At 38.2% G+C, this 27,515-nt stretch overlaps 1 protein-coding gene across 1 annotated transcript in view; it reads left to right on the top strand.

Moving 5' to 3' along the window:
* DTNBP1 (dystrobrevin binding protein 1) overlaps window positions 1-27,515 on the top strand; it is a 61,604-nt gene that overhangs the window by 32,126 nt on the left and 1,963 nt on the right. The window contains exons 8-9 of the mRNA XM_079301685.1: window positions 24,088-24,243; window positions 26,100-26,243. Coding sequence (XP_079157811.1) covers window positions 24,088-24,243; window positions 26,100-26,243 — 300 coding nt within the window. The remainder of the gene's footprint in view (window positions 1-24,087; window positions 24,244-26,099; window positions 26,244-27,515) is intronic.

Genomic DNA, 27,515 nt, shown 5'->3' with positions numbered 1-27,515 from the left:
GGAAGGAGAGCCTTGCAACTTTGGATACTCTGTGTTGTTTGTGGCAAGAATTGAGCAAGACTCTTACATATGATAACCCTTCTCTAGGGAACAGAAAGATTTGAGGCTTGGGCACTTCTGGTCAAACCTTGAGTGAAAGGCAATTAAGTTTAACTGCTTAAGTCTTCCATTTTACTGTAATAGGATGAGACAGATGGAGGGGGAAACAAGATTCTGAAGTGTCCTTATAGCTACCTTGCTTCTGATTTTGCTTTTTATGTTTTCACATTTGCAGAGTCTTGCCTCTATTTAACTCTGGGGACACATGTTTACAGTTTCTAGGTCTATGTCTAGCTTTTTGTATCTTTTATTTTTGCTTCTTCTTTGCCTTCCTTGAAATGGTATGGCCTTAAAATCAAGCCTTTTAAACAGAGGAATTTAAGGAATGTTCACTCTTGGTCTTTTATTGGTTTCAGTCCTCTGCTGTAAATAATTGAATCCTCATACATCTGAGCAGATATTAACCAGCACTGAAATGGGTGGATGGTGCTGAGTTGCACAAGTCTGATTCTTTTGGCTGAGTTATCAAACTTAATGGCATCTTTGAGAACTTGTCCTGTCTATGAATAGATACCCAGGAACAGTGGAAGTTTTCCATTTTCTGGGATCATACACAAAAGCAATTGCTTGCCTCTTGCTGACCCTCTGAACGTGACTTTGTTCTCAATTGGCAACACAAATTGAGCATGAAGTGTAATTGAAAATGTATTAGTTGCCTTTGCCAAGGCTGCAAAACATTTGCTGGATTAAGTGTTAAGACTGAGAGTGAAGCAAACTACAATGGATAATATCTTGTGTATGCATTTTGTTTGCAGATGACTGGAAATAAATCTGTCTAATATGATAATAAGCATCAAGTCTTCAGGACAGACAGTATTTTCTATGCAAGAAATAAAATTTACATTTCAGTGGAAGAGGAAAAAAAGGGCAGGTTTGGCATATTTCAACTGTAGAAGCATAATTATCTACAATTCAACCTTTGATTACTACATTGCAAAGCCCATTTCTACTGTGGTTTGCCCAAAGGAGGGCTGCATTGTCAGCTAACTCAATATATAATGGTTTGGGCTGAAAGGAACATAAAAGATCATGTAGTTCCAACCTCCCTGCCATGGCTGGGATGCCACTCACTACACCAGGTTGCTCAGAGCCCCATCCAACCTTGAACACTTCCAGGGATGAGGCATCCACAACCTCTCTGGCCAACCTGTGCCAGTACCTCATCACCCACTGGGTAAAGAATTTCTTCCTAACATGTAATCTAAACCTGCACTCTTTCATTTTAACTCCATTGCCCCTTGTCCTGCCACTATCTCCCCATTAAAAAAAAAAAAAAAAAAATCCCTCTCACTCCTTTTTAAAAGGCCCCTTAAGGCCACAGTGAGGTCTCTCTGAAGTAATTTCTTCTCCAGGCTGAAGACCCCCAGGTCTTAATAATTTAATATGATGTGGAATTATTTTCCTTTTGCTCATTTTTTATTAATTTGAGCTGGTGAGGTGAAAACAGGGCTTTTTTTTGGTGCTGTCAATACAGCCTTGGGTGGATCTTAGTAATAAAATGGCATTCATCACTAAGGTGGTTATGTATTGGAAAAAGGCCTGAATTTTCAAAGCTATAAATAGGGAGTAGGGTTTCTGAAGGAAGTCTCAAAAGGCTTCTATAGAGATTAGATTATTTATGGACAAACTAGATAGTCAGATTTTCTTGGGATAAATAATGTGTGCTGTTGTAATTTGGCTGATCAAACATAAGTTTTGGTTTTGCCACTTCTACCCTAAACCACTTCTGGTTTAATGCTTTAAATGCCTTATTTATTTAATTTTTTTTATTTTTTTGTTTGTAATGTGTTTGGATAGAATGTAACTTTTTATGTTGCAGATTCAATAGTGCAGTTTGTAGCCTCCATGCTCAACTAGATTTCAGGATTTTGGGTGATGGCTGTCACCTGGAAGTGTCACCTGGAAGTTCTAGACAATGAATTAGCATAGCCCACAGAGTGCTAACATTACTGACACTTCTGAAACCTTGTGTTTATCAGGATTTTTTTAAATGCTAATTCTGACTGCATAAGAGTAAAGAGTGGGAACTCTCCTTTCTATGAAATTCTGCTTCATCTACATATATTTTAGAGAATCTTGTGGTTTTTATTTTATGAGACACCCATATACCCTCTCATCTTTGCATTGCATTTTGAGGGGGCTGGTTTATCCTCCCAACAAATTTTAATAGTGATGCATTTATGTAGTTCTCTCTTTTTTTCCTTGATTCCTACTCTCTTTGTCATTTAGTATTGCACTAAGTCAAAAGCCCTTTCAGAGGTCAGATGTATCACAACAAATTTGGCATCACTGCAGCTTAAAATAAGATGCCTCATGGGTGTGCAGGTGCAGCTCCTGTTGGCTATGGTGGAAGTTTATGCTGGAATCAGGCTGGCAGAATCCTGGTTTTGTGGAGAGTGGAGGAGGCCAGGGTAACAATAGGGATTTTCTTCAGCCATTGCCAGGGTGAATAGCAAACTGTGTAGATAATAGGAAACAGTTTCATGGGAACATAAGTGCTGTCATACTCAGTTTATGTAGAAAAGAAAATATTTAAAGGTGTAATATTTTAATTGTCTCTAATGCTTAAATGACTGATGTGGAAGAAAACAGAAGCTGGTTCTGTCTACAGCTCAAACTTGAGTTCATCCTTTAATTACCGAAATCCAGGCTGAAGCTGGGATTATCTCATGATTATTATTCTTCTTTTAATCTTTTACATCGATACTTTTGTTGTTGCTTTCGCCAGTTAAATAAACCAGAGTTTTGTAGGCCAAACATTCTGGATATTTTTACTTTTAGTGATGTTGTTTGGTGAAGTATTTGTTATATAATTAATTGCCTTTTGTCCCTACTCTACAATATTGATAATTGTCATAGAGAAGGTTTGCAAAATGTGATCTTTTTAAGTACAAGAAAGGAATTGCTATGGCTGTCCTGGTTTATGGCAGCACTGTGCACCCTCCTAAACTGAAGAGGCACCGTGTGCCGGTGCTCCCAATTCTGAGGAATCCCTTACAGTTTTTGAACATAAATGCACTGTTGTGTAACTGCAGCATCACCAGAGCCAGATTCTCAGTCATATGCTGTTGCTGTATTTTTCTTTTTTTTTAATGAAAATATAGCCTGGATGTGTAATACAGAAAATTCAGTTTTCAGTAGAGAATACTGTTCTAATTTATTTAAAAATCATATCCAGGGTTTTTAATATTTTATGTGTGAAGTAAGAATAGTATGTAATCTGGTTTGTGGGGTATCTGAGCTAAGCCATGTTAAAGAAAGGCACTTTGAGGGGTGAGCCTTGTGAGCAGTGCCTAATAAAAAATAGAATTCAGAACCCTTCTGTACCTTTCTCCTTGCTCCTGAATCGTTTTCAGGCGCTTCCAGCTCTCTGCCAAGTAAACACATGCTGTAGCTGCATGTCATCAGATTATATCCCGCTGGGAAGATTTCAGTCTCTGCAGCACCCCTTGGCTCAGCAGCGTGTGGTATCTTCCCAAATACATGCCTGCATTTCTGGTGGAGCCCAGCTGCTGGGAGCTTGTGCTCAGGTTCTGGGGAGGCGCTGAGTTGAAGTATCCATGTGTGTGCAGCTGCATCTGCGTGCGAGTGACCCATCGGAAACTGCCCGTCGCGGTAGCACTGCTTTGAAAAAGCAGCCTTCTGGCAAAGGGCTTTGTTCTGCATCACTGAAGATGCACATCACTGGGGCTGCTTGGTAACTGGAGCTTTCACTTGACCAGTGCTGGGTTTCTTTTTACTTGCTTATTTCTTACTGCCATGTCATCTCCGGGAGGCACTGAGAATACCCAGAAGAATTCACGTAGGTGGAACTTTATTATCATCTTTGTCATTTGTCACCTTAACTTGCCAAGCTAATGTAAAATGCAAAATGAAATTAAAGTTAGCTTAATTAATTTCTTCAGTTACCTACATTGCCTGATTTGTAAAGGGTGTGCTGTAAATGACAGGTTAATTATGAACTTGATTTAGCAAATTTGAAAGAAATGGTGACTTAATGTCTATTTTTTCAGGGCTTTTGTATATTGCTTTGCTTTTGTCTGTCGCTTTGCATTTTTGTCAAGGTAATATTAATCAGAATTAGTAAAAGAGTTCAAATACACAGATATCCTGTTAGCTAAAATTCAAGCAGGCGTGTCTTAAGGGTGGGGTGACACCAGAGGATGAGAGGAGACAGAGAATTGTTTTCTGAAGATAAAACCAAGAATAAAAAATGGAGCAGTGAATGTTAGCATATATAGTCATACTGATTTCCTTTAGATAAATAAAATAGTAAGTAGATTTTAAAGGTATATTTTTAATGAAGCAGCTAATGCTATTTACATCCATGTAAGCCTCCTTTATCACATGAAACAATGTTCTTAATCGTGCAACCAATAACATTTTTATCTTGTTAATTTGTAAATAATCGTGTTGAGAACTGTATGCTAATTGAAGTAGAAATGTCGATTTCTACTCTTTTTATATTCTTTTACATAACCAGTGGAAGAGTTGGGGTTTTTTTTTTCTGTTACCATTCACGTGGATTTTTTTCAATGGATGTCCAAGGCTAAAAGATAGGAGTAAATGGAACTATTTGCTATTTTAATAACCTGTTGGAGTATGCCTTTATCAAGGCTCTGCCTATGAGTTGTAATTTTGAGCACTAAAGTTGATATTTGTGTTGAATAATTATGTGAAGTTGAATATTTTGTTTTAAGCAATTCATCTGATATGGGAGAACTTTAATCATTCGTGTTGATTAGAAATACTTAATTTGTAAAAATACTTGTATTCCATAGGTCTAATCAGATCAGTTGATTGTTTACTTAAAGATGGTAAAATTTACCCTCTGTTCTGCTAAATATGTTGTGATCACTGTGCTCTCAAAATTGTGTTGGGTTGCAAGCAATATATATACACTACTGGTATAATCCATTTTGTATTCTTGACTACTTTGTGCATGTTGCCAGTAGTCCCTCTTTACTTGTTCTTGTTTCCTGAAATTGCAGTGGAAGTATGGGCAAAGAGGTACACAGATGCAAGTATTTATTTTTTTCCTTATTTACCATCATATCTTGGACAGTAAAACAGCTGTTTTGTGTGTGGGGTGAGGGCCAACCTTGAAATTATATAAGGATTAGAATATGAAATTGGAGAATAGTTTGAAATTTAAGCCTTAGCAATATTACTCCAAGTACTTCTGGGAAGAGGTAGCAGAAACTAGAAGCCTTAGTATGAACATTAATATTGGAAAGGTATACTGATATACCTACTTTCAAAATCTTTAACAAGACCAGCTGTGGGACTTTTTGGGGTGCTGAAAGACCAAATCCTGTAAGGTCTCGCTGCCTGTGACTTTATTGTGGTGCAAATATTTTTTTAAGCATTTTTATAATTACAGTATTCTTTCTTTTGCCATGCTGCATCTATTTTAGGTTAGAAATGTAAGTGTAGACATTTCATCAGTTTGATTTGTAACAAAATAAATGTATGCCAATAGATTATATACTTTTTATGTTTCTCCATTTGATGCTGTTTCTTTCTGTAGTGGTACTCTAAATAAGATACTATTCTGGTTCTTAGTGTTCAAAAATAGTGGAATTGTTTTAAAAGCTGCAGTAGAAATAATTTATTCCATCTTTACAGCATGTTCTTACATAAATCTGAGCCCCGCCTTTCCCAGCAGTGTGTTATTAATCTACTTGTTCTGCTCAGGTTCTAATGATGTGTGTGGATGGCTGAGGTGTGCATGTGAGCATGTAGGAATTCTGAATGCTTCTCTACTCTGTTCAGTAAATGGAACAAAAATGTGGATATTTTGGTAAGCTATTCTGTCCGTTTTATTTGAGTCTTAGGTATGTCATGTGAAATTGTATCAAGGCAGTGGAGCTGAAACTGTACAAACATAAGTCTTCAGTATTGCAGCTTCTGCGGTGTCCTTTTTTGGGATGTATCTGCTTTTGCAGGTGAAATATTGTGTAATAAAAATAGATATTTAAAATGTGAGCTATTTTTAAAAATCAGCAACACATTTTATATGTACATAATATTTCTAGATGGCATATTTCTAATAGAGTGTGTGAGTTAAGGCCAAAAGAAGTTAAGAGGCAGTTCTGGCTTACACATTGTTTCATTTTTAATCACTTGGGTTACTCTGTGGATTAGGGTGAAATAAATCTTGTGGAGATGTCACTCAGCCCTTTTTTTCCTTTTATGTAGAAGGCAGCTAGTGCTATTTTGATGTTGCATAAATGAAACTTGATCAAAACGTAGTTGGCTGTGTCTCATTTTAAACCAATTCGGAATGGTGCCATTTATAGGAATAAATTTCTGTCTTAATTAGATGATTATGCAATCACTTCAGAACTTGCACACCAGCATTTCCATTGGCTCAGGAGGATTTTCCCTTGATCATAATCTTAAATCCTCATAGATTTATACTTTATGGTTATTGAACATTAAACTGGAAGCCCACGCCTCGTGGAGAAGACACACTGAACTCCTCACAATTTATTTTCAGTTACCTTGTGTGTTCACAAGGGTGGGAAATGAAACTGGTTGGTACTTGATAGGCTCAGGGTTTGCAGGTCATCAGCCATGTGGGAATTGCAGATTTGCTGACACAATGTCCTATGCCTTTATTTTAAAGTTTTACCTTTATTTTAAAGACCACCATTGCCCATGTGATTACTCTCAGGTGCAGGGTTGTTTCTGTCTCTTGTTGGAGAGCAGGGTCCTCAGGAGGAGCCTGCAGGTTCAGCTTCTGTCTCCACAAAACTGTGTGACTGGAAGAAATGTATCCACATTATGGGTTTGGATGACAGAGGTATTTTTTCCCTTTTTGCTTCTTGGTACTTCTTTAGAGGTTTGTGCTGTCAGACATTTAGTATCTGGTTCTTATTACAATTGAGAGTGTTTCTGATGCAAAACTATAGGAAAGCTAATAGAGTAGAAAGCCAAAACCTTGTTTTTCAGCATGTTTGGGAAGCCATAATGGATATGAAAATGTCCACTAGTTGCAGGGTGGGAGGAAGTCTGGTAAAGGTACTTCTGTCTCTCCTTCTCATGCTCTGTCCCTGTGTTGAGTTCAGGATGCTTTTGTACCAATGATGTTTTCTCCTTCATGTAGGTGGTTATTCAGTCTAATAAAATCCACAGAGTGAAAACTAACTTGGTATGTGAAGGAATTGTGGACTAACTCTAGAACAGAAGAGAAAACAGAAAAGATTTTTATCTAGCACAGATAAAAATAATAAATAGCAAACCAAAAAGTTCAGCAAACGACATGCTATTGAGTGAGAATGATTTAGGAGGAAAGCCATCTCAGTTATGAAGTCTCTTTTAGGAAGTGAACTATTAGGATTAATTCAACTGTGAACAAGGTAAATTTGATACAGGGATGGATCAATCATGAGATTTCCAGTGGATAGCTGCAAATGAGATGTTACAGAAACAACTGAGATATAAAAAGAGAGCTTATTTTACAAGATGCTAGGAGAGCTTGGCTTGCTTAAAAGAACAGGAGACATGGGGACTTCTACATGTAAACATATAAAAGGAGTTAGCATCAGGAAAAAGAAAAATCCCTGAAAGGCCAGAGTGTGTTGGACTGGGGGGAGCTGGGGAGGTTGTTTTGTGGTAATTAGTATGCCTCCAGCTAATTGTTAATTGTGTAAACTTTTCGAGTATTAATTTAGCAAAGAGGCTTTCTTAAATCCAATAAGCATGAAAATGCTGTCTGCCTATGTTGTGAAACTGCTCAATTTTTTATTTTGTCTGGCATCAGTTGTTTTCTGCCCTACCACAGCAGTCAGTTACTGGGGAAGAGGAACACAAGAGTTTTGAACAACACATCTGGAGTGCTGTGTCCAGTCTGGGCTCCTCACTACAAAAAAGACAAGCAGCTCCTGGAGAGGGCTCAGTGGATGGTCACAAAGATAATTAGAGGTCTGAAGCATCTCTCCTATGAGGAGAGACTGAGGGAGCTGGGCCTGTTTAGTCTGGAGAAGAGAAGACTGAGAGGGGATCTCATTAACGCATGTAAATATCTCAAAGGCAGGTTCCAAGAGGATGGTGCCAGACTCCTTTCAGTGATGCCCAGCAACAGGATGAGGAGCAATGGCCATAAGCTGAAACACAAGAAGTTTATCCTCAGCATGAGGAAGAACTTCTTTACATTGAGGGTGGCAGAGCACTGGAACAGGCTGCCCAGGAAAATTGTGGAGTCTCCGTCTCTGGAAACATTCCAAAACCACCAGGACATGTTCCTGTGTCACCTGCTCTCAGGGACCCTCCCTTGGCAAGGGGCTGGACCAGAGGATCTCCAGAGGTCCCTTCCAACCATTCTGTGATTCTACTGAAATCTGCTGGGCAAAAAAATCTGTTGGTTTTCTGATTCTTGTAATCTGCTGCTCTTCTGTCTACAGAAGGTGAGAATTAATAGCTCTGTGGTATAAATTTAGTCATCGATGACTAACCAGAAACTTTGTTATATAAATGTCAATTTTGCCATATTCTGCTAATTGGATCATATTCCAATGATGTCCTCACTTATCTTTCTTAGTTGCTATTTTGATATAGAAGGCAATATGGCATCTGTCTTGCTGGCAAAGGCTTCTGTAAAGAGTTCTGTATAAAGCAAAAAAATTGTATGGAACCATTAACTTTGCTTAAGAGGGCAAGTCTGAGAAAAGTGTGGGGAAGGTTTTTGATTTTGTCATTGCCTGAAGACTTAACCACATTTCAAGCACAAAACAATTGGGATTTCCTCTCAGAAGTTAAAAGTTCCAAATACCACTTACTAATGTTAAAAGTGAGCTGATCTCAAACTTAGTCTGGTCATTTCTGTGATGGACATGCATATATTAGCATGTTCTAAGCACAGAAGATAGGATAAAATTTTACTTAAATGTTTGGGCTTCATTTCTTTTAAAAATTCAATTAAAAACTGTTTGTTAGGGTTGCCTATTTTCCGTGGACAAAAATACATTGGTTTATCCTTGTTTTTTAGTTCCATATTGCACAAGATATTTTCTGGTTTTTGTTTTACTGAGCTCTGTGGAAAGTGTTAGATAATTTGTGTAAGCATGAAGTTTCTGTCCAATGTAGCAATTTTTTTGGAAGTGCCTTCCTTTTTTCTTTTAAGTACGAGTTGCATTTGTAAATGGAGCATTAGTGGCCATCAGTGTGATCTCTTATGTCACGACCTAAAAAGAAGATTTGAAAAGCTGCATTCCCTTCCTTCTGGAGTCCTGGATGATTGCCAGAACTTTGCATTAAAGCCCACAAGCAGTGGTACTAGGACAGTTTTTGCCTTAAAAGATAGGTGGAGTTACGTGCGGATCACCGCGCCAGCATCTCTGGCGGGATGGAGACAGATTTGCTCTGACAATATAATGCGCTTTGCAAGCTTCTATTTTTAAGAATTCTTTGTGCTATGACTTTTTTAAGGTTATATTGAAAAAGTATTTTGTTTCTCTTAAAAGTCTTATACTTCAGTAGGTTCCAGTTTCATAGACACTTAAATTCTGGGAGTCAAAAAGTGTCTGTACCTAGAGAAGTAATTTTCAGAGTACTTCTAATCATAGCTCTTCCATATTTTATAGTTGAGCTACTTCATAGTGTTCTTTTGCCCTGTTACCACTTGGTTAGGTGCAATCCAGTCTGTGAAGCACCTGAGAATTGATTTCCTGCAGGATTTTCATCACTCCACTATTATCCTGGAGTGAAGGCTGGACTTCTGTATTCATTCTCAGATGGGTGAAAGAGGAGGAGTGCAGGTGCCAGTGGCACATCTTGTTCTGAACACACCTTGGATCTGACCTCCAGATCTCTTCTTGAATGAGCAGGTAGCTCAGTTTCTGGGCTCTGACAGTTGTTCTCCTAGCACTGAAACACAGATACCATTAGTAATGGCTGAGTAGCTGAGTGGTTTATATATTGGGAGGCAGGGAGCAGTGGCATTAATTTGCTGTGTCAGTTTATATAACCTTGGTGACTCAGTGGGTGCACATTATGCTTCCAGTACTGCTGATTTAACTAGTTGGCTGCTGCCTTGCTCTCAAATCTGTCAAGTCTGTTCCTGTAGGTTAATAAAAGTGAAGGGTTAAATATGGTCGACTGTTTAGAACTTTTAAAGAATATTTAAAATAGAAGCTAATGTGGAATATGAATGAGACTTTGAAATGGGTCTTTCCAAATAGAAAATCATCAGATGTGACTTATATTATTATAGGCTGCCTTACTGTAAATATATGTTCTTAATTTTAACTTGTGGGTTTAAGAATACCATTTCTTCTTTTATTTTCTATATAGATTCTTATAGAATGAAATCTCTTCCAGTCTTTTTATTATGTTTTTTTTTCCTAGACTGAGTATCCTCATTCAGTTTGCTATTTAGAAAGCATTAGACAGGTGTTAGAAAAAGCAGGCCATCAGACTTTAATAGCTGCTGATGTGATTACTGTTTTCACTTTTTGAAATGGATTATAATAGCAGTATGCAAGTATGTAATGTCTGACCTATTTTGAATAGTAAATGGAAACTGCTACCTTGCAAACTTCTTCATCAAAATGCAATTTATTCTAGCCTTTTAATATTGCATGTTTTTATGTATGAAGTTATTTGTAATATATTGGGTACAATGCATTTGTATTTAGCCTGGAGAAGAGGAGGGTTGAGGGGACCTTATTGCTCCCCACAAGTGCCTGAAAGGAGGTCGTGGTGAGGTGGCAGTCAGTTCCTACTGCCAGGTAACAAGTGACAAGGGAAAAGGAAGTGGCCTCAAGTTGCACCAGGGGAGGTTTAAATTGGATATTAGGAAAAGTTTCTCTGTGGAAAGGGTTGTCAAGCATTGGAAGAGACTGCCCAGGGAAATGGTTGAGTCATCTTCCACATATTTGTGAATGCATCCCTGGAAGCACTCAAAACCACAGATATGGCACTGAAGATTTGGTTTAGTGGTGAACATGGTGGTGGTGCTGGGTTGATGACTGGATGTGAGGATCTTAAATGTCTTTTCCAACCTTAACAATTCTGTGATTCTGTATTTACCAGTCTTATTTCAAAAATACAGTATTGATGTATTATCAAGTGTCAGTGCTTTATTTTCTTTCTTCTTGACCAAGATTTTAGGCTTGTTATGGTTAGATCTGTCTCTGATGCAGCCACTGTTTGATGTATATAGAAACACATGTATTGTCAAGGGAACTTGTTTAATAGATAAGGCACAGATGAAAAATAATTTAGAATTAATAATATCAGCAAGGGTGTTTGAAAATAGGAGACTTTTTAACCAAAGGTCTACAGTTTTATAGAGCATGAAATTATAATGATGATGTTACTTTGATTCCTTATGCATGCTTCAGTTCTCATTAGCCTTGGATAGTCACTGTTAGAAACAAATTTAATAGTTTATAAGAGAGCAACAGTGGACTGAAGTTCAATGCTTGGTATGTACCTTGGTATAGCATTCATTCCATCCTAGAGAGAAAATGTGTGCCAATAGAGCAGGAATGTTCTTGGTTCACTCCCACCCCCATCTCCAGCTTTGTTTAGAATTTCAGGTATGTTTAGGAACTGATGTATGTTGAGGTGATTTGCCAGATGCTGTCCCTGCTGTGTTTGTTCCTGGTCTTGGAAGACTTTGCAGTCTTTGTTGGTCATGTTCCACTGATTTTGTTGTTACCCAAACCCCGGTACAGATTAGATGGATTCGATGTTAATCTTGTGAGGAGTTTTTTCTTTCACTTATCCCACCTTGCCCATCTCATTTGTGTTTTGAAAAGGCATTCAGAAGTCTCTCAGCATCTAATGTTTAGACCCTCTGATATTTTTTGTAACCCACTTCCATTAAATGTTACCATTTACTTAAAAAATAAATTTTGATCTTCATGACTGTGAACAAAATTTTCCCTGCATAAAGCCAGTGAAATCAAACGTGGTGTCATCTGTTGTAATCTACAGCAGCAGTGAAGAGATGAGAAATATTCTGCCTAAAGCAGTTGAAAGCTTCGGTCTTAAAATTCGTAATTTTATTTCTGTGTTAGTAACGAATAAAAATACTTTTGGTTGCTCTAAAAGGAGGCAACAAATCTCTTTTGCCATGGAAGTTGGACACTGTTGGGGCTGACAAAGCAGATGTAGGATGACAGGAAGAAAGAAAAGGAAACAGGGCAGATATAATGGTGGCCTGAAGGCAATGTTTTCCCACTGTCATGCCAAATGTGTTGTGAACAAATAATTCATATTTAATAAAGGTCATATTGTGTTCTAATGATACCCTTCTCTAAAATTAGTTGATGTTCAGATTTCAAGCAGCACATTATTCAAGTTTAGATGTGAAGGAGGAAAAATTGGACACTGAGTAGAATTTGTACACTTCTGCTTATAGTTTATCCTAATGCTTCAAAAATTATAATTTCCACTTCCTATTTTAGAGGCACTGTGCAGTAGGGGCTCCTTGAATTGGTCCAGGTATGGATGGCTATGATCTGTTGTAGAGACAAAATGTGATTTTTGTTGCTATAGGGAATGATACCTAGTAGAGAGGTGCTGTTTAGAGAAAGAGAGCGAGAGTTATGAAATTTGACTTTTTCAGAACATCAGTGCATGTTTGCCCTGTGGAGGAAATGTGCATGCATTTTGTGACGTTCAAAGTACTTGTAATTAATTAGTGCTAAATTACTCTGAAGAACAAAATCAAAAATTAGGTTAGCAAGGCCTCATATATATTCAGGAGTTAAGGAAAATATTATAAATTAAGTGTTCCGTATTTTTAGCTGGGCTAAAGGTGAGTGTTTTTAAGGTGTCTACAAATAGATTGATGCAGATGTCATGGAAATCAATTCCTCATTTTATACTGTATTTCAGCACAGGCACAAGTCAGTTCTTGCTGTCCCAAGGTGTGGCAGGAGATGTTGAAGACTTGTGTGGCATCCCTATGCTGGGGAAAAATGAAGGTGGGGGAAGGAGAAGCTGAGAGAGAGATTTCATACAGCTGTGTATATTGAAAAGAATCATCTCATAGGAAGTGTATTTTTCAGGTTTCACAGTCCTAATTACACTGACTTCCCTCTTCAGTCAGCCCCCTTCGTTGTTCCCTTCCCCCTTGTAACTGCTTTTATCAGCTTCCTGATTTTCTGCTGTTTATTCAGTCTTCACTGTCACTTTGATGTCTGTGCATCCTTCAGGTGGATTTTCTTTGTTTGCTCAAATAAGATACTGTATCCTAGGTGTCATCTGTCAGGTCTTTTTCACCGTAGGCAGAGGGTTTAGTCACTGATGGTCACAAAGCAGGATGTGCTTCCCCACTCAAATGCAATTGTTCCTTGAAGCCTCTTGGGATTTTGTCTGTCAGAGTAGCTTCAGCAGGGCCAATTTTATTGTACTGGCTTTTTGTTTGTGGTGTTTAGTTTCAATAAGTCAAAGCCTTCTCAGCCTCTGTTTTAAATTTCTTCTTCCCAGTTAGTATTGTTTTTTTCCCCACAACTTGTTCAACTTCTACCAGGCTGAAGAAATCCAGGATGAAGAGTCATATCTCATTTGTTCTCTCTTTTGGGCGGTCTGTCAATTCCCCTTCCCCTCTCCCTCTGCCCCATCCTCATTTCTCTTCTTTTTTATCTCCTTTCCTTTCATATTTCTCATGTATAATGCTCCACTGAAGCATCAGTAACATTATCCATCTGCTCCACCCTCTCCCTTGCTGCATAGGTGTCTCTCTTTTGCTGCATATATTCATTGAGATGTTGGGTTAAGCAACTGAGAGACCTAGGATTTTTTGTCCTGTTTAAGGTAACAATTCCTCCCAATGAAAAGCAGGTGTAAAACTGAACATCAGATAAGACAAAAGTCTTAACTATTAATTGTACTCTTTTTTTTGAGGGTAGTGGTGGCCTGGTTAGTTATGTTAATCAGTGGAACTTGTCTGGATGTATTTAATGCTAATAAATTACACTAATTATTTCTATTAATCTGTTAATTTCAATGTATCAAATTATTCATTTAAAATAATCTATTAACCTAATGATTTTAAGATCTTAGATATGGCACACATGAGAAAAGACCTGCTAGTTTTTGTACTGCCTTTAAACCAGCCTACTCCAGGACTTGAAATATTAATGATGATGTTTAAATCAGTTTGATTTGAATAGCAAATTTTATAATCAATTTATCTGTTAGTGCAAGTTAAACCATAATAAGCACAAGTTCAAAATTACCCTATTAATCTGTGCCTAGTGCTGCCATTGATGCATTAATGACTGAACAGCAAAAATAGTTTTGAGTGAACACAGTTACTGTTGCAGCTTTAACTGGACTGGGCAATGTGGTGGCTGCTGGTTTTACACCTGATGTGAGTTCTGTGCCAGCTTCAGGAGGACAGATGATGGCTGAACCTCCATAAAAATAGTCAAACAAACACACACCTCCAGAAGGACTTATTTTTCAGAACTGTTGGATCTAGAAGAATCGTTTTTGTTCCCAGCCACCAGTCCTTCCTTGCTGTGGCAGTGCCAATTAGATCTAGTACCAAAAAATCAGGTTTATTGTTTGGTTGAGTGGTGGTGTGCCTTGACTTTGCAGCATTGATGCACCAGTTTAGTCTGGTTTGTCCTTCAAGACAAGACATGGTAAAACTTGCATGTCAGAGGAAAAATTTGAAAACTACTAGTATGTTAAGACCTGGTAGCTTCCCTTCTTATTAGCAGCAAATGTTGGCTGCCACTTGAAATCCTGGGAGATTGAGAGCATGAGACATTCCTCAGGGTTGAACAAAAGAAGAAAGTCAACCCAGCCATACACTTTCCTGTCATAATTTACAGACTGTGAAGAAGGAAGGGTTTTGGTTTTCTTCCCATGTGCCCATGTTGTGTGATTTGCTACTCAAGGTTTGTCCTTAAATCCTTGAGAAAGCAAATAGACATGTCAAAGTTGCTGAAACTGTTCTGAAATGGCAGTAAAAATATGGAAGTGCTTTGACACTGTAGATAATGATGACCTTTAGTCTATCTTCAATGTTGCAAGTTTGAACAGTTTGGAAGATGGAACAGAAATAAGTCAGCAAATCCAGTGGGAGCAGATTATCTTTCAAGACTTTTTTTTTTCCTTTTTTCCTTTCAAAAGATTTATCTCAAATATTTTTGAAGTTTATCAAAAGAATTTTATTCTTTTAATTGACCTATTTAATGACATCTAATATTTTGCTAGTTGGAAGTTATGCCAGGGCTGCTTTTTATGTTGTGGTCTGTTATTTCTGAGCTATAGACCATTTAATATTCTGAAAAAAATGAAGAAGCAAGTGAGTATATGAAAACTAGATGCATGGGAGAAAGCTTGAAAGGTTTCATTAAAAATTTAAAACTCAATGTCCTTTCTTTAGAACTGACATACTGAATATTGCCTTACCTCTGAATCACAGCCCATGTGCTAACTAAACTCTTTTTCACATTTTAATTTTAAAGATAAAAATGTTCAGTGGAAAAAGCACACTGTGTATATTTCTGCACTTAGTGTTGATGCCCTGTTTTTGCTATATAATGCCTTTCCATAGCAGAAAAATGAGGTATTTTAACTGTGAAAATATAGTCATATATTCTGAAAATATGGCTTTATGCACAGCCAGATTGTTCTGTGTGAAATGTGGTACAATTTTTGTTTTTGTCGTCTTCCTTTTATTGTGCCTATATAATTCTTAGTCTAATTGGTTGAATTTAAAAGCAACCCATTAATTGAAAAATACTTTTATAAGATACTATTATAATATAGCTTGAAGAGATCTGTCTTATTGTGTTATAAAAAGTATGGAAAAGACTCGCCATTCATTGCTAATTGCAAATTGGCTTTTCTAGCAAATAGCACTGCTACATATCCCTTTTTTAAAAAGAATGATGGCAGCTTTGCTTTGCATTTGAGAATAAATATGGAGTTTTAAAATTATCTGGCCTGTCATAACTCATACTCTGTGTGCAATGAATATGGAGTGCTTCATGTAATTTAAAATTCCTCAGCTGGTAACACATCTCTAATAGGTGTCTGTTAGCAAATCAGTCCCCTCGTGTTTGGATGCTCCTGGATGTGGGTTTGTTAGAGGGAATGCTGTTTCAGATACTGTTTCACTAATGATATCAAACAAAAGTGTTTGCTCATCACTGGGATTTCTAAAGATCTGTAGTGTGATTCATTTGGGACATTAACCAAACAATGTTGAACTGGACTAGATTTGTAATCTAAGGGTTCTTTTTCTGAGAAATAAGCTCAGCATTAATTGGATGAATGAATAGCAAATTTTTTTTTGCTTGCACTGGAGAAATTGCTTTGACAGAAATTGAATAGGAAATAGACTGAGTTGTCAAGAAAAAAATGAATATTTCAAGCATGTTGTGTGCTACTGATATAATGATTGGCTTATGGTATTTTCAAAATATTTCTACATATGAAATTTTGGCAAAAACAAATAAGGCTTCTTCTACCTGTGCGAGTGTTATTTCACTGATGGTCCTGCAGTTCTATGTGAATACTTAATTTGTAGAGATTCTCACCTGTTAATTAGCTGAAATAAGAAAGAAAGAAAGAAAGAAATTGCAAGTCCAGAGGAAGCCACCAAAATTAGAGGGATAGAGCACCTCCCTCACTGGGAAGGGCAGATAGAATTGGGATTGTTCAGCCTGGAAAAGAGAAGGCTTTTGGGGTGATCTAATTGTGACCTTCCAGTACCTGGAGAGATCCTGCAGGAAGGACAAGGTGAGAAAGATGAGGAGTGACTTTTTATGAGTGCATGTGACAGGACAAGGAGCAATGGATTCAAACTGGAACAGAGTAAGTTTAGGTTTGATATTAGAGAAAAATTCTTTACTGCAAGGGTGGTGAGTTACTGGAACAGGTTGCCCAGGAAAGTTGCAGATGCCCATTTCTTGGAAGTGTTCAAGGCTGGGTTGGATGGAGCTCATCTAGTGCAAGGTCATGCCAGAGGGGTGGACCTAGATGATGTCTGAGGTCCCTTCCAGTTCAATCATTTTATCTAGAATTCACTCTATGATTCTGTGATATGTTTCTACGATCTGTTACCAAATATAGTCTACATGATAAATATGGAATGCTTTACTAAGCATGTGAAAAAATCAAATTATCTTTCAACTAGTTACATGATTGTTTTGTAAAAGGTAGATTTTACCTTTTTTTTTTTTTTTTTTTTTTTTTTTTTTTTTTTTTTTTTTTTTATTTATTTATTTTTTCTTATTTCCTTGTTCTGATTTAGCAGTTACTGGTCATGTTAACCTAAGACTTGCATTAAAATATGTCTTCCAAAATACCAAAATCCCTCCTCAGGTCTAAAATATTTCACTGTCAATGTAAAGTAAGGGAAGTTAGACTGAACTGTATTGAGGCTGTAAATCTGCAGCTCATTCCTTTTAGCTCTGAAGACCTCTGGGACTGTTCAATGGGATCTACCCTTCCCTCCAAAGAGAGAGGCAGAAATTGCATGTTCAGTCAGAAAACTGCTTATTCTGAAAGCAGTTAATGGAGTGAAACCCTTACTTTGTTTTAGTTATTAGAAAAGAAGGCAAAAATTGCTTTGCCTTCACTTATTGAGGCAAGATTTAGTTGAGCTCTGAATGGTGGTGTTCTGTGTGTCTACAGTGGTTATAGTTTGGGTGAAGAGCAGTTCCACTGCAGCAGGAGTTTGGAGCTGGGTGTTGCTCTTAAGGACAAGTTAAAGCTGATACCTGCCAACTGATTTGCCATGTCGTGGAACCCGTGTTTTCAACCTGTGCACAATGTGTTGTGACAGCAGAACAGTATCTCATCATTAATTTACATGTCTGCACATGCACATAATTTGATCTAGGAGGCAAACAGCTCACAGCCGTGCAAAGGTTGAGATTGGCACTACTCTTGTAGTGGCAGAAGCTACTTGCCTGTCTTTGAAATCCTTCTAATTCCAAAGCAAGAGTGGTTATCTTTTTGGAATGGAAAATAGTCATTAAATTGTTCTATAGATCAGTTTGTACTTGGATGATGGGGTGTTATTGATCTTATTTGGGACAGTTTCATGGACCTTTGGAAGCACTAATAGAGTATTGCAGTGCTGTGGTTTGTGTTTTAAGTACTTTGGGTTTAGATTTGCTATTGATTAATTTTTCCACTTGAAATTTAGTATTTCTGAGGTAAGGCTGAAAAAACAGTAATTGGAGAGCATATGCATTAAATACTGCATTTCATGAGAGTAGAATTGTGCTGAATCATTTCAGCTGTTTTCAGGTAGAATTTCTGTAATAGTGAGATTTTTCAACAGTATGTGCCTAAATTTTAAAGCCAGATCATCTTCACAAAAAACCTTAAATGTGCTGAAGGTGCATGTGACATTGTCAGGTTTATTTATAGTGGAAATACATATTTTGCAGCTCACTAACTGAATTATTGTTCTTACATACTTTAGATGGTGGGTTTATAGAGAAGCAGGAAACAAGTGTGTGAACTCAGATGCTTCTGCTTTTTTTGTTGCTTTCTGCAATAAGGAGGTTCAGCTTAATGTAATCCTTCCCTCTTTCCCTTGCAAGTCACTTTTTATTCTCTTTCACTTGGGTAGGAATCTGACTAAAGGACAAATCAGGGAGGTAGAAGACCCTCTTGATAACAGAGCCTGTCCTGGTGTAAGCTGGGAAAAGCTTGTGATACTCACATCCCACTGAAGTCACGTTGCTAAATTCTGTTTTGTAGAAAAACACATATTATCATTGAACACCAATGACCATAAAGGTCATTGAACCAGAAAAATGGAAGATACTGGATTGCAGATTTGTTAACCCAGGAGCAGGCAGGCATGTGCCTGAAGGAGAGAATCCCCCTCCAAAGCTTTTGCTATAACATTTCCATGCTTTGCATTACATGAAGCAAGTGTGGAAAAACTCCACCATTAACCTGCTGTAGAACAGTATATCCATGGTGATTTTGACTGTAGTTAAAACCAATTAAAACAAATCTAAAGTTTTTCCTGCTTAACCACATTTGCAGGCATAAAAATAGGCCTGTTCTAATTTTTTTTAAAGATTGAGATATAGGCAAATGCACTTCGGTTTTGGGATTATTTTGGTGACAAATGAACTGGGCAAAAAGCATTTCTGCTGTTTCTGAACCACAGCGAATCTAGTTCTAAAATGAGAATACATTATAATGCTGTGGGCCACCTTGCAGAGCAGTGCCCTCAGGCTGGCATTTTTTTAATCACAAATGTGATTTAAATTTTTCATTTTTTTTTTTTTAATCCTAGATATATTTACATTTTTAGAACTCAGTTTGCGCATTTGCTCTTTGGTGGAGCATATTTTTAGTGTTTCTTAACTATGATGATTTCCTGGTAGCCAGATAAAGTTTGGAGTTGTGTGAAACCTTTTTCCCAAGCTGTTTCCTGTCACATTGGTTGGAAGCTGCCTCTTCCTCCAGGTGCTGCATTAGTAAATGGAGTCCTGGCATACACGGGCACCTATTTCTGTGGTTTGCTCTGATATTTGCTTAAGCTTATCCTTTATATTCCAAGGATTTCAAGGAAGCATTTTTTTGTTTTGTTTAAATAGAATTTTTAAGGTAAGCCAACTAGTTGAAACTGCTTGCTGGGAAATGTTAAAAATAATCTCTCTGCACTGGTAAAACCTTTGCTTTTCTCCTTGACTAGGTTGTTTGTGGGTTACTTGGAGCTTTCATATTCTGATGAAATCTATAAAAACCCTAGTTAGGTATTTTCAGGAAGTACATACATTCATTTTTAATGATTGATTATTTGATAATCTTAATTTTAAAACCATTTCTTCATGAAAGTGTAGGCTTTTGAGAGTTGGCAGTCAGTAAATCTCATTTGGAAGAGTGTTTATTTTTTTGAAACACAGATGATCTTTCTGTCATTGAGTGAAATCCTGTCTTCACATTCTAGTGAATTAGGACTTATTTTTTTAGACTGTAATTATTTGAATATATCTTTAGTAAAAACAAATTGTAAAGAGACTGTTAAATAAGAATTTAAAAATACTTAGAACTTGTAGTTTTCACTTGTTTTCCTTTCACTCTTCTGTAGAAGAAAAACTGTGCGCCTAGATCACTTATTCTGCTTTTTTTCCCCCCCCCAAGTTTTGCCAACACACTCTTCCCACCTGTCAGCAAACTATAATGCAAAAGTGCTCTGCACATCCCCCCTTATAGCATCAACTGTATGTTCTCAATTCTGTCAAGAATAATTTAAACATTTTTGAGAGAAACGGTATCCTTTGAAGCTCTCCCCGGTGTCTTGTCTTGCTTTGATATTTTTAGTTGAAAAGGTCTGTAACGAGGCAGTTTGCAGTATGGGTTGCTATGTCATAATGCACCCAAAAAGCTGCTTGGCTGCCTGCCTTCCATTGTCTGCTTTTATGATTCCATTGTTCTGGTTTTTGAAGGATTCTGGTTGCTCAGTGAGTGGCCAGCCCACTGATAGGTTTTGACAGGCTGGGTGGGAGGGTGGTGCTTTGTCATTCCCTACCTGGAGCTGGGACCAGAAGCCACAGCTCTGTCGCACAGGAGGAGATGGAGGGCTCTGGCTCCAAGCTTGGGGATGACCCTGGATCCGTGGGAAAGCCCTGGGTGTCCCGTGGGCAGCAAGCCAGGTGCCAGCCTGCAGCACATCTGGCAGCAGGGAAGCCACAGCACTCTGGGCCATGTGAACGGGAACGTGGCCAGGAGTTCAAGGGAAGGGATTATCCTCTACCCAGTCTTCATGCCTTGTCCCATTTCAAGCTCTCCCAGCACAGGAGGAACATCAAAAACCAGCAGTGAGTTCAGTGAAGGGCTGCTTGAGACTTTGATATCTGTAGCAAAAGCAAAAAAGCCCACAAAGAATGTGTGCATGAATTTTATGGTCTGGCTGGATGAGTCTACAAAAAGCAAATGAACTGTAGAGGGAGGAAAAAAGGAGCTTTTTTTGTGCTCTCTTTGTCTTTCTCTCTTTAGACCAGATGCATTTATGGGTTCTGCTTCACATGAGAATATAAAGTTATGTAATAAATTTATTGAAGGGAAGTAAACTGGTTGTGTATGAAAGCACTGAAAAGCCATCCATGACAACTTGACATCTTTCATGTGGGATCTAAGGGATGTGCTAGCCATGTAAACAGCCAGTATTTTCAGTTGCTGATTTTTTTTTTTTTAATTTTTTTTAGTCATTCTTCCTACTAATTTGAGAAATCATTGTGCATAGCTGGAAAATGTTTTAGATTAAAGCATAAATTGGTCACTTTGTTGGTTGGATAGAAACTTCAGGTACTGTGGCAGAATTTTAATTTGTAGGAAGTGTCAGCCAGACCTAGGAGTGATGTCAGGAAATGATGTCCTCTACACTTGAGGTGTATAATTACAAGCTCTTGTCATTTGTTCCTTTGCAGTTTGGTTCAAGCACTGAAGGTATGGGGCAGGGGAGTCAGGATGTGGGTTGTGTCCTGAGGCGAGCGGGGTGAGCTGTGGGGCTGTTCCTGGAGGCTGTGCCTCAGCACCCAAGGGTTCACTTTTTTAGAAAAAGAAAAGCCTACTTTTAGTGTCTGTTCTCTTAAAAGTCATAGCTGGTGGGGAATTTTTCATCCTTTATTTGGGTTATTGTGACAACTCCTGTATGTCTGCATCCTACTGTGTATTAGCATTTGCTGTGTAGTCTGTTGGGTTTTTTTGTGCACAGCAGTGTGCTAGAGAAATAGGTGCCATTGCTAATTGAAAAGTACAATTTTAGGGTGAAAGGAAAAATATAATAGTATTTTAACTGTGCCAAGTCTCAGTTTGCATCCTGGGAGGAATTCATATGAGCAGTGTATAATGGCATATGGATGATACTTTTGTCTTTCTTGGAACTTCTTTGGTTCTGTCTCTCTTCAGTGTTTCATAAACTACACATGGCTTAGGGAAAATGTAATTCTGAGTAGCTCTGTGAAAGAAACAATACACCTGTTTTCTTTGGTTTCATGTTTGACTGTTGGCTTCACCTCTCTTAGCATTTCTGACAACAAACAGAAACCTCAAATGCAGCAGTTTGGTTTTGCTTAGCCAGGCACCTCTTACTACACCTGGCAGGGTGTGAAATTGTGCAGCAAGGTTCTAGATGTTAACTTTCCACCTGACTTTGGAGAACAAGTCCATGACAGCTCTTCAGCTCACATATTCAGTTTCCTGTGGAACATGCCAGCACAGCAGGCAGCTGTTGCCACTCAGCTCTGGCCAGTGACAATTTCAACAGTTTACAGGACATTTTAGGAAAAGTTAAAAACAAAGAGCTCAATGTCAAGAAAGAGATTGTATCAGTCTCATGTCAGTTGGATGCCATCTCTGTTTTGGGGTTAAAAATACCCCAAATTACCAATCTAGAGTGCAAAACTGTCAGAATATATTCCGAGAGAGACAGAAAATTCCCGTTGTCATTGAGAGCCGCTGGCTTTTATTATTACAATTGAATAGCATTTCTGCATCATAGACAATGTTATTAATAATTGTTCATCATCCAGGACTGCAGTAAAGGAGTTGCTCCAGGGGACACAGTCATCATACACCACAGTGTAATTGATAATAAAGACATGTTGCCTTCAGGGAAGATGCTTTCCTTTTTATACACTGATGTTTTACTTCTCAAATCTCCTTTAAGAAAGAGATTTCTGCTTATTTACTGGTGTTTTAATGAATATCTGGTGTGTCAGTCCAGTTTCCTGGGTTCTTTTGGCATCTACCACAGTTCAGTTGCTTCTGTGACCTTGATGCAGGCAACAGAGTGAGTTAACTGCTCTCTGATGTTTTGCCTGGTTTAATAAAACATGTTCTGCATTTGGGCAATAATCTCCATCATAGTAAATGCTTTTAATGAATGTCTCTGTTGTAGAATGTCATTAACATAACATTTTTCCTGGATGACTGACATGATGCTTGTCCTAGAAAACCTTACACTCCCTTAGCATTTATCCATGTGGATGCCATATTCCAGCTGTGTCTGTCTGGCATGTGAAAGCTTGGACATTTTTCACTCAGTGGTATTTGCTGGAGCTTTCCCTAATGGGCAGAACAGAACAGACCAGCAGCTCTTCTCACCACCCCCGTCCCTTCCATCAGTAGCTCAGCTGGAAAATTCCTTTTTTATTGTAAGCAGAGTGCCCATGAGAGCAGAAAAGTGAACAGAGAACTCTGGGAAAAGGGTTCCTGGTTATATATTCCTCATAAAAAACAATTTTTCTGAAGCATATTCTAACAGGCTGACTGCAGTCAGTATTCAATAGCAACTACATCTTTTTATTCTAGATGATGTTGTTCTACAATAAACAGCACAATTCTTTTACTCTCTGTCCAGTGTAGAGCAAAACAGAGGGAAAGAAGTTCCTCTAATGATATTCTGTCTAACATTTCCTAATTCTGTCTAATATTTCCTTTGCTGCATGTACATGTAGGATTCTTCAAGGAATTTTTCCATTCTGTCTGGAGGCTGGCAAAGCCAGACTTTCAGGCACACATGCACACACACACACACATGTTATGTATGTGTATTTATATGTATGTACATATAAGTATATATATGTATCTTGCCACTTGCATTGTGGTGGAAATATGCAGCAATATTCAAATGTAAAGTTACATTTGAAAAGCATACATTTATGCTTTTGTGTGCATTAGGTGCATGTGACTCATTCCCTGAGGGTTTTTTGGCAGAATTCTGAAATCCCAGTTGTTGATGGACAGTCCTCTCAGGTGTTCCTGTTTATACAGCTCAGAAAATTTGCATCTTGCCTCAAGATAAATAGTTATGACATCACTTTAATGTGAAGGTTATGCTGCCTAATATGATATTTCTTACCCTGGTTTAAAATACAGTTGCAAAGCACAGAGACCTCCTTTTTATTGCAGGCTGTGTTAACAGCCTGTAGTAACAGTCTGTCAGAATTTCTTGAACTGGTTCTGTAGGTTTTAAATTCTGAGAGTGGGGGGATACACCTGCAATATTTAATTTGTCTGTTTTCTGCTCAGCTGACCTCGATGCTGAACATGCACAGAAGGTTTTGGACATGGAGCACGCCCAGCAGATGAAGCTGAAGGAGCGCCAGAAGTTCTTTGAAGAAGCCTTCCAGCAGGACATGGAGCAATACCTTTCCACAGGATACTTGCAGATAGCGGAGAGGAGAGGCAAGTTGTAAAATGCCTTTTGCACAAACTCCCAACTTGGAGAGCACTGTTGAGTGGGCAGAGCCAGCAGGGCTTACAGAGGAAGCACAGCAAAAATGTCCAAATTGTTCCTAAGTAGAACTGGAACTTCAGATAAGCCTTTTAAACAAGCTTTGTGTCTCAGGGGTACTGGATACTTTAGAAGATTAGTCAGGCTCTGCTCCTTGTTTGAGGAGAGCACTGAACTACATCTGGAACAGCGCTTTTCTCTGCAGCTGAACAGTGCATCCATGTAAAAATATGGACAGAGGCAGCTGCTTTGTCCACTGGAGTTCCAAAGCCTGGGATTTGCAAGGAGATGCCTCAGAAAACTTTGCAAAGGGCAAAGGAAAGCTCAGTGTAGCATTTCCAAGCAGTTCCCAGGTGGCAGCTGTTCCCACTGGGTGTGATTAGGACACAGGAGGTCACATTAAGTGCTTGCCTTATTTTGAAATGCCACAAGTCTGGCATCTCTAGGCTGGTTAAAGTACAAGAATGCCAGAGATTACAGGGAATTCTGTGTAGGAGGTTTCCATCTGTTAGGCCAAAATGCAGGGATTGCTGGACCAGTAAGGAACCCAGTGGGAAATTATGCATTCATGTGGCAGGAAAAAATGTAGATATTCTGTCCCTGCTCCAAGTGCAGTTCTGCTATCATTTGTAATGTCAGAGCAGGGAATGCAGTCCAAGGTTTCCATTTCTCTGCATGAGTGCCATAAATACTCATCTGCAAGATGCTCTGCATGCGTGGCTAAGGAGAGGTGGGATGTGTAAACCTAAATTCACAGTCAGGGGAGGAACTGAGTTTGAGTCTTTTGCTTTCTGTGATATGTTGCCTTTTAAAGTGGACATTGTCATGGGCTGGTACTGAAGGCACAGCTATGTTAGTGTTAGACTGCCTAAAATTTGGAATTTAAGCTTTTTAGGATAATGTGGAATTCAAGTGTATCAAAGAAACTGTTTTGATGAAAGATTTGGACCTGCAGTACATGTAAAACAGCAGAGCTATAGCATATTTTCAAAAAAAATTCCCCCAATCAAAGTACAGAATTTCATCTCAATTCACCTATGAAGGCTTTCAATAATGTAGTTGTTAAATTTAGATAAACAAGTTAACTGCTTATTGTAATAATTTGATTTTATACAGCAACTGGACTTAAATTTGAGTGGCCCTGAACTTACTTGTTTCCTGTTTGCATGTTTTGCTGTTCAAGAAAGAAGATGCTCATCCAAATATTTACTTTCTTTGCAAATTGTCAGTACTGTATTGACAGTAATAAGTAATTTGCTTGAGTAATTAATAACGTGAAATACCCCCATGCTGAGAGAAGATACTGGGCATGAGCTGGGTTTTGCAGACTACTGTAATTTCTTGGATTAACCGAGAGAAGAAGAACAGCTGCTCTCTGTTAACATTAATCCTGGTTTCTGAATTTCTGTGTCTCTTGTGTATTGACATTTAGTGACTGCGTGCTTAAATGTGCTTTTCTCTAAAAAGATTTTTGGTTGAGAGAATTGAAAAGGAGTGTTCCAAAATGGAAAGTTTCAATCATTGTGCCCGAGTCCCATCTCATCTTATTTCTGAGAAGGTTTTTGCTGCTAAAAATGTTTTGGTTTACAAAAGCAGTAATGGATGTTAGTTTCACAACAAAGAATGCACAGAGTGCTCTTGGGTTTGGGCTGAGGTTGCTGCTGAGCATCTCCCGTGGGTGGGCTCCGTGCATTCCTGAGTTTAATTACTGCTGATGGAGACACTTAGAGCAGCCTCTGGAGCCTTGCTAGGTAAAAACCTCCTGTAGCTGACTGTCATTTTGCTCACTGCCCTGTTTCTCCTGCAGAACCAATTGGAAGCATGTCTTCCATGGAGGTGAATGTGGACATGCTGGAGCAGATGGACCTAATGGACATGTCTGACCAGGAAGCACTGGACGTCTTTTTAAACTCAGGAAGCGAAGACAATAATGTGCTGTCTCCCATGCTGGGTATGGTACTTGTAGTGACAGCCTGCTTACAGACAGTGATAAACCACCAGAACTGCTCTCATTTGTAATGGGTGGTGTTATCTCTTCAGCTTCATACTTGATGCAGATGGACTGTTCTTCATTAGTGCTTCTCCAAACATTAACATTTAGTTGCTGTACAAGGGAATTGCTGCAAAACTATGTGGTATTTCCAGACAATCTCATTTTTCTTACTGCAGCTCCTTTTTGTATTCATCACAGTCTGGGTAGGTGATGTGTTATGTACTGGCTTGAGGGACATTTTTCCCGATATAGAGTTAATAGAGGAAATTTTGATAAGCATCAACAGAAAGCTTGCAGTAATTAGGTTTTTATTTTTAATACTGATTTTGTCCAGAATGTAGCTTGTCAAACTTGGACCAGTTGTATAATGCAAGATCTTCAGCAAGAGATACTGAAAGACAGGGTTCAACCCAGCAGTTTACATATACACTGAGAATTAGTGTCTCAATACTGGATCTTTTATCTACCATGATTTTCCTAGTTAAAAACTTCAGTGCTAAAACACCCTTCCTCAAAAGAGCCAAAATGAGTTTTCTAGTGGGAAATGATGAATCTCCTTTAAAGATCCTTTTGATTTCCTCAGAAAATAGAGTTTGAAATATTTTTATGGAAGTACTTACAGTACTCCCTATGGTAAAGGTGATTAACACCTGCTGTGAACGTGAAAAGCTTGTGGTAAATGGTCGAGGCACACTTGACTACTAAAGGTTTAGGCTTTTGTGTTTCATTGCAAAAACTGCATTGAGATTTTGGAAAGGCATCCACTTTGTGCATTATTAAAGCTGATCAACATTTCATCTTGCCAGTAATTGCAGAATCTAGGACGGTTTTCCCCTTGCTGGGTGTTTGACAGATGTTGACCAAGAAACTTTGTGTCTTAACACCAGAGAATCTCAGCTGGATTATCTAAGGAAATGCAGGAACTACCTTTATAACTATGTAGATAAATTCATCAACTTTTTTAAAAATACATTTTTTATTTTATGCTGTAATCTAAATATTACAGCATATATGTACAGTGTCTATACATGGACATACACAGCAGTATAATGTACCTGTGCTGTAATAATGATCCAGCACTGCAGCCTTACTGCAGTGTAAGTCTCATGAATCTTGCTCTTGTGGTTCCAGACATTTTATTTTCCACTGATTAAGGGATTTTTGTGCTTGCTTTAAGAACCTGGTACACCAGTATCAAACCAAATATGCAATAGTCTTCATTCTCAGAAA

Source organism: Erithacus rubecula (assembly GCF_903797595.1).
Source record: "Erithacus rubecula genome assembly, chromosome: 3".
NCBI classification, from domain to species: Eukaryota; Metazoa; Chordata; class Aves; order Passeriformes; family Muscicapidae; genus Erithacus; species Erithacus rubecula.
This window is presented reverse-complemented; position numbering and strand designations above follow the sequence as displayed.